Source organism: Arachis ipaensis, chromosome B10 (assembly GCF_000816755.2).
Source record: "Arachis ipaensis cultivar K30076 chromosome B10, Araip1.1, whole genome shotgun sequence".
Taxonomy (NCBI): Eukaryota; Viridiplantae; Streptophyta; class Magnoliopsida; order Fabales; family Fabaceae; genus Arachis; species Arachis ipaensis.
In genome coordinates, this window is record NC_029794.2 from 252,685 (window position 1) to 260,332 (window position 7,648).

The 7,648-nt window shown below is 34.0% G+C and overlaps 1 protein-coding gene across 2 annotated transcripts in view; it reads left to right on the forward strand.

Moving 5' to 3' along the window:
• LOC107622405 (LRR receptor-like serine/threonine-protein kinase FEI 1) overlaps window positions 442–7,648 on the forward strand; it is a 9,811-nt gene continuing 2,604 nt past the window's right edge. The window contains exons 1-12 of one of the 2 annotated variants that reach the window (XM_016324283.2): window positions 442–776; window positions 2,033–2,266; window positions 2,494–2,629; window positions 3,406–3,477; window positions 3,585–3,656; window positions 3,789–3,860; window positions 4,120–4,191; window positions 4,295–4,366; window positions 5,483–5,562; window positions 5,904–6,065; window positions 6,165–6,497; window positions 7,259–7,504. In XM_016324283.2, the coding sequence (XP_016179769.1) occupies window positions 2,170–2,266; window positions 2,494–2,629; window positions 3,406–3,477; window positions 3,585–3,656; window positions 3,789–3,860; window positions 4,120–4,191; window positions 4,295–4,366; window positions 5,483–5,562; window positions 5,904–6,065; window positions 6,165–6,497; window positions 7,259–7,504 (1,414 nt within the window). In that variant the 5' untranslated portion in view covers window positions 442–776; window positions 2,033–2,169. Of the gene's footprint in view, window positions 777–2,032; window positions 2,267–2,493; window positions 2,630–3,405; window positions 3,478–3,584; window positions 3,657–3,788; window positions 3,861–4,119; window positions 4,192–4,294; window positions 4,367–5,482; window positions 5,563–5,903; window positions 6,066–6,164; window positions 6,498–7,258; window positions 7,505–7,648 lie in introns of those variants that run through there. The other variant, XM_021113070.1, reaches the window with a different exon arrangement.

The following is a 7,648-nucleotide window of genomic DNA, read 5'->3' on the forward strand; positions in this document are numbered from 1 at the left end:
AATCTTTTATAAAGATAATTTTGGTTTTATTTTTTATGATCAATTTTGTCATCTTTTAAATTTTTTATAGTTAGAAATAATTATTTTCTGATGTTAGTATTTAATAAAGAAAATTGATGATAACAATTAAGATGTTTAAATTCTATGGATAACAAAAAAATTATAAAGACAAAAAAGGTCATATTTTATGCGATGAAAGACATACATAATATCATTTCTTATTTATTTAGGTTAACGGGATAAATTACACGGAGTCGACGATAGTAAGACACTAAGACTTAAATAAATGTAGAAATGTAGAAAAGGGTGAAGGGGGCGTCGGTGGCAACTGGCAAGTAAGGACACGTGCCAGTGGCACACAACCTTTGGGTTTTGCTTGCTACCATCTGAAATTGCTTAAGTATGCACGGCCACACATTCTCACTTAGTAAATAGTAACAGTACTTATGAGTGTTGGGCACCCACTCACACTCTCTTGCTTCTTCACTTGGGAGTTGGAAAGGGGAATCAAGCAAACCAAACAAAACAAAACAAAACAAGCTTCTACTTACTACTGCCTCATTACTTATTAGAGTAACAGAGCGAGCGAGTGAGTGAGTGTTGGTTTTGTTGTTATTCTCTCTTTACAGCTCAACCACAACCTCAACCTCCACCTCCATTCTCATCGCAGATCGAAATCCATTCTCTCCCCAAAACAAATATCATCGCCGATCCAAATATCTCTTCCGCCTCACCTCTATCCAACCATTGCGCATTCGCATTTCAACTTGTAACTGGTAATTCTCTCTCTCTCTCTCTCTCTCTCTCTCGTTTTGCTGAATTTGTATTTACAAGTAAGTAGGTAGGTCTTCGAATTTAGTTTCTGAGGTCTGTTTTACTCCGATTGTCTTCGATTGGGGATTTATGAAATGAGAAGCTTCAATAGTACATTTTAAGCTCAGGATGAAGAAGATATATTACTCCTTGTTATGATTTATCAAATTTCAATAATAACGTATAGTGAGAGGATAATGTTGATGCTTCTGGTGCTGCATCAATCAACTTTACCTTATAAATAGCTCTATCGGCGATTAACTGGCTCAGATATTGTTCACAGATTTCTACGGTGTATCTAGTTTAGTCACATTTTCTGCTTTACTTTTATGGTCGGAATAGTATGTTTGTTTGGTTGCAGTATTTTCTTATCATACAATAGATTCTGTGATGAAGCTTGATAAAAATCTCTTCTATCCTGCTCTACTCATCTGTTGTTTTTAGTTAAATTCACTGTTCGGCAAAACCTGTGGATTTTCCTTTTGTTTGTTTAGTTTTGTGTGTGTGATCTTCAGCTCTTTATTGGTTTTCTGTGTTTAACTATGTGTTTTCCTTTTCCAATAACATATTACGATGACTTGAAGTGGTCCCTTAATAATTAATTATTAACCAGTTTGCATTTTTGAAAAATGACTACTGCCTTGATGAATTCTGTGAATGTGATCATAATTTAATGATTTTCAATTCTTAAGGTAGGTTACCCGACCACAGATGTGGGAACGTGGTGTTTTATCCTGTTATCTTTTACCTTCCAGATTCTTTGGTGTTTTATCTCATTGAAGTTTGGATCTTTAAGTGGGGGTTTCGTTTATAAGTTTTGAGGAAACAGTATGCCTTATGGCCATTTTTTTGGTAGTATACTATTTTCCAAATAATTCAGTTTTCTGATAGAGCTGTACTGTTCAAAAGTGTGAATTGAAACTTTTGTAACGTACATCCAATCATTTGCTTATTTTTATTTTGTATTTGCTAAAAGAATCGAGGATGCTGACTTACAGTATTTTGCATGTCTTAGTTTGACACTTTATCATATGAAACTGACAGAACACTTGTCTCGTGTAAGATATGATTGTTGAGGTTTCATGTATAAGCAATTTAAACTGTTTCTTATTTTAAGTTACATAGAAACTGCTGATATGCTAGGCATAATAGCAAAAGTTGATTTTTCTTTCTCATCTTTCTTGCTTAATTTGTATCTAATAACATTTGTCTTTTCAAGTTTGCTGCATTCCATAGCAGGCAGTGTCTTCATTCTTCTCCAATTGCTGGTATCATAACTACCAAGATAACTACATGGTGGAATACTTCTCTCTCAGATGACTCTTGGTAGCTATATTATGCTTGGACAGTGTTGCTATGGGCATTTGTCTGATGAAACGGAAATGGCTATGGCTTCTTTATGGTCTGATGATAAATATTCTGATCAATGAAAATGGTGCACTCAGTCCTGATGGTATATAGTATACTTCTTTTTACCTCCCATTTGTGACTAAAAAGTCAGCTATTCCTTGTTAGGTTATAGCTTTTTACTTCCCCGATGTATATGGCTTTTTAATATGCTTACCTGAATTTCTTCTGGTGTGGGACTCGGTTGAAATTATCATTGCCTTAGTCTTTTATGGGAAACTTCCTGACTCCTGGGTTGTCTTATTGGTAGTACATTGTTTTTCATTGTTTTAGGTCAGGCACTTCTCAGCTTCAGGACATCAGTTGTTAGCTCAGATGGTGTGTTGTTACAGTGGAGGCCAGAGGATCCTGACCCATGTAAATGGAAAGGAGTGAGATGTGATCCAAAAACCAAGAGAGTAACCCATCTGTGAGTTCCTAAAATTATTCTAATCGTTATTGCTTGTTTTTCGTGTCATTATATTTTAAACTTTAAGATACATACTATCAGTGCTGAAGCCTAACAGTAAAAGAAGTATACCTATCTTGTTTCAATTGAATAATTATTGGTTATCTTATCACATCTTTCATTTAGAGCAATTTATTTATCCTATCAGATAGTTAGATTTAAGATACTAATACCCTGGTTCTTTTAAAAAAAAAATTATATATTATGTTGGTTTATCATTAAAGAAAACCAGATTACACTGGCAAGTAGAATGTTTATGACCACTCATCCACAACTTCTATGAAGCCCTCTATCAGAAGTCTTTTTGCCATTACCATGTGGGGAATTTATATTGTGATTTAGAATATTTTTCTAAAGAAACTTTTTATCCTTGAAGCTTTTACTACTTGTGAATCATTCATAAAATTTAGGCCTTGTCCAGATTCCTATTGTTTTAGTTTACAAATTTTATAGCAATGATAACTTGAATTTATGATGCATTCTAACCTATTGAGTCTACTAGTTTTATATAATTAATTAAATATCTATTTATTTTAAATTCTCTCTTTTGTCTCACGGGCCAGTTTCCAAGTTAAGAAAAGTTGCGCTATACTCATGTTATGGAACTTTTCTATGCTATATCATGTTATACAAGTTTTTTCTCCAGAAAACTGTACTTTCAAGGCATTACAGGAGGCAGTTTGAAAAACTTGTCTATGATTCTATATTTAACATAGTTTTGATTTGTGATATTCTAGGGCTTTATCTCACCATAAGTTAAGTGGGTCTTTGTCACCTGACCTTGGAAAGCTAGATCATTTGAGGGTTCTGTAAGTATTGTTTCCATTTTGATTGTATATCTATATTTTTAAATGTTGTTTTCAACGTTTTCTTGTTTGCTTTATTTGATGAACTAGTAACTTTTTTGGTATTGCAGTGCTCTTCACAACAACAACTTCTATGGGACCATTCCATCAGAACTGGGAAACTGCACTGAATTGCAGGGATTGTAAGTGTCACCTTTGAATCATATGCCAAGTTTTTGGCGCAGCATCCCCACTCCCTTCCCCTTCTCGTTAAGATTAAACTGAGTATCCTAATTGTTGATTGTTGGTAATAGCTGTTGATTTGAATTGTACAGATATCTACAGGATAATTACCTTAGTGGCATGATTCCAGGCGAAATAGGAAATCTTTCACAGCTTCAAAGTTTGTGAGTTTCTCTTTCTGGTTTATGCTCCCTGTTTTGCTTTGCATTAAAAATTGTTTGGGTCAGAAGGAAGCACTATGGTCATTGTAATTTTTATTCGTTGTTTTCATTTTTTGAAGAAAAAATTACCTAAGACCAAGCAGAACAACTATAAAAAAAATTAAAAGGGAATATACAAGTGTTGTCTAGTGCCCGAGTTGCATAGTCATAGATTAAGATGGTCCAGTGTGACAGATCAAACTCATGTTTTTCTATTCTGCAGGGATATATCAAGCAACTCCCTCAGTGGAAACATACCAGCATTGCTTGGAAAATTGTACAACATAAAAAATTTGTATGTAATCTTGTTTTCCTTATGTGGTTCTTGTTTCCTTATTCAAACCCTTTGTTGACGTGATGTTTAAAATTGAATTATGGTTATATTTGGTGCTCTGTAGCAATTTATCATCCAATTTTCTGTCCGGACCAATACCGTCTGATGGTGTGCTTGCCAACTTTACTGGAAGCTCGTAAGTGTATCTTTTCCTGTCTTCAGATCTATTTAAATTCTTTAAAATTGCAGCTTCTCTTAACTTATTTTGGCTGTCATTTTATCTTTTGTTATTAAGAACACATTGTCAAAGAATGAACTTACCTGGAAGCAGAAGTTGTATGGTGGAATCATTGGAATGGATTTATCAAATAATGCAAAATACATAGACCTATTTACCATTTGTTAAATTTGCACTTATTTATGAAGAAGGAGGGTTAAAAGGATTGAACATTTGACCACTTGGTCAAAGAGGATCTATTATCATCTCATTAGCATACTCTCTCAAAACCTTAAGTTCTTATGGAGATCTTGGAATGCTTTTATATATTTAAACTATGATTGCTGCATGAAATGTGTGGCTAATTATGCATGCAATATAGTAATTCGTGCGTAGGGTCTACTATAAAGTAAAATAAGAGATATATGTTTGCAGAAAGTCAGGCATTTATCAACACTTGGATCCACTATTCGAAAATAATGAACTGAGGCATTGATTGTGGAGAGTTATCATCCTAATTTCTGGTCAATTTTGGATTACATTAATTTTTGGCTTTTCCTTAAAACTTCATATATTTCTATTAATTGTTGGAATGTCATCTATTAAAATCAACCATATTTTTATCCAGAAAAAAAAAAGAAAAAGAAAATCATGTTCTTCTGATGACTTATGCATCACTAACTTTTCCCCTTATTTTGATTGTTGCTATAAAATTTCACTTTATTTTGTCCGGTCAAAATAAAGTGAAATTTTATAGCAACAATCAAAATGCAGTCAACCTGCAACTTACGTTTCAAAATTCAAAATTATGTTTCTGGTCTATTTATGTTTTTTTTTTAAAGCAATGTGACTACTGTATTGCCTTCTGGTACAAAAAGATGAACATAAAGTAGAAGTTTTTTGTTTGTTTCCTTCGTGAAACCATCCTATTTGATATTTGAAATTATATTGTTCTGGTGAAATATGTATATTGAATGATCTATCTCGGAGCTTTGTGTTTATATATACATAATCACTGATCAGCAGTTTAAACTATCCTAATGCAATAGTCTACCATCGATATTCCAATATTTTAATAAGTATGGCTTATTGCAGCTTCATTGGAAATCGTGGTCTGTGTGGGCTGCAAATTGATGTAACATGTCCTGGATCAAACCCTCAATCTCCAACCTCAGGTAACGAGGCATATTTATGCCGATTTTTACCTATATGTTTTTCCAATTTGATATTCAGTTTTCTGAACAACATGGCGTTATCTTTGCTTGAGTGAAAAATAGAAGGTTGAAAGAAATGTGGTTATAATACTATTTTCCATTTGTGTAACCAAGATACCTTTTCCATTTTCAACAGTATTATTTAAACAATGGGAGGCAAATCCAACTTATTTGTCTGCCTCTTGATATGTTGGCACTGTCCTGAGTGAACTAGATAATTTTGGCTTGTATGATTCATGTTGGATGATATTGCATGCTAAACTGGGTCACATTGTGGACTAACATCGTTTTACTGCTTGTAGATCAAAATGGAAAGAAGAAATATTCAGGTCGGCTACTTATCAGCGCATCAGCAACTGTGGGTGCTCTTCTTTCGGTGGCACTGATGTGTTTCTGGGGTTGTTTTCTTTACAAGAAGTTTGGTAAAAAGGACAGAATAAGTCTGGCAATGGATGTGGGTGAAGGTGTGTAGACCTTTGTGTTTCTTTTAGGCCTATTAATCTGACTTTATTATGCATTGATAAATCCTTGACACTTTTGACCCCTGAATTAATATCTTGTAGGTGCATCAATTGTGATGTTTCACGGAGATCTACCTTATTCTTCAAAAGATATCATTAAGAAACTAGAGACTTTGAACGAGGAACACATAATAGGGGTTGGAGGGTTTGGAACAGTCTACAAACTTGCAATGGATGATGGGAATGTGTTTGCTTTGAAAAGGATTGTGAAGTTAAATGAGGGTTTCGATCGGTTTTTTGAGAGAGAACTTGAAATTCTGGGAAGCATAAAACATCGCCATCTAGTGAACTTGCGGGGATATTGCAATTCACCTACATCAAAGTTGTTAATATATGATTACTTACCTGGTGGCAGTCTTGATGAAGCTCTTCACGGTAAGATCGTCATATTTGAAACACTTGTATATTTCTCTTCTTATTTAATCTTTTAAGGTGGAGATGTTATGATTAGAAATCAATGCTTATATATGTTTGTTTGTGTCATTTTATTTGTTTGTGTGATTTTGTGTGTGTGTTTTATTGTCTATCTCTGATGATAATCAGCTTAACCTTTAAATTAAGTAAACATAAAACTTTCCAGATAGGTCACACTGCAGAATCATCCATGTTATTTAAGCATATATATTATTGACATTTTTCTGTTTCCGGAGAGATTGAACATGTGAATCAGCAATGTCTTTTGTCATGAAACACCAACTCAAATGTGTCCTTTCTGAGGATTATTCTGATGCATTTGACACAAGTTATTATAAATTACAAATTTTCACAATCTTCCCTTGTTTACACTAAAACAAAGAGTGGTGCTTAAAAAAATAATGAGTTCTTGCTACCTCAAGATAGCCAGTTCTTTTCATGTTGCCCTTTATAGTATCATTTGCGGCTGATAAACCTGAAAACATTTGCCAACAGACAGGATGAACGTTGAAAACTTTATATAATTCCAAGATCTGAAAAAGTATATTGTACATTTTTTGGTATTCAAATCTTGCTGAAAAATAACCTTTTAAGGAAATACTTAAATGGTAAAAGCTCTTTTATGCAATTTGTTCCTGAACTTCATGTTGGAGCTTAAGATTGTCCTCTTCACTGTTAAGATTTATTGGGGTAAACGATATTTTTGTGCTGCCACTACACAGAAAAATCTGAGCAACTAGACTGGGATGCACGCTTGAATATAATCATTGGAGCTGCAAAAGGGCTTGCCTATTTACACCATGATTGCTCCCCTAGGATCATACACCGTGACATAAAATCAAGCAACATTTTGCTTGATGGAAACCTTGATGCTCGGGTGTCTGATTTTGGACTTGCAAAACTTCTAGAGGATGAAGAATCTCACATCACTACTATTGTTGCTGGAACGTTTGGTTATCTTGCACCAGGTAAGCAATGTAGGATGGATATGCTGTTTGCATGATCATGGTTGATAGTATTTATTGTAGTGTATGTATAAGATCTTCAAGATCTACAACTGCATGAATATTACTCTGCAGTCTTGGCTTGTCTTTTTTGTGTTCTAATGCTCA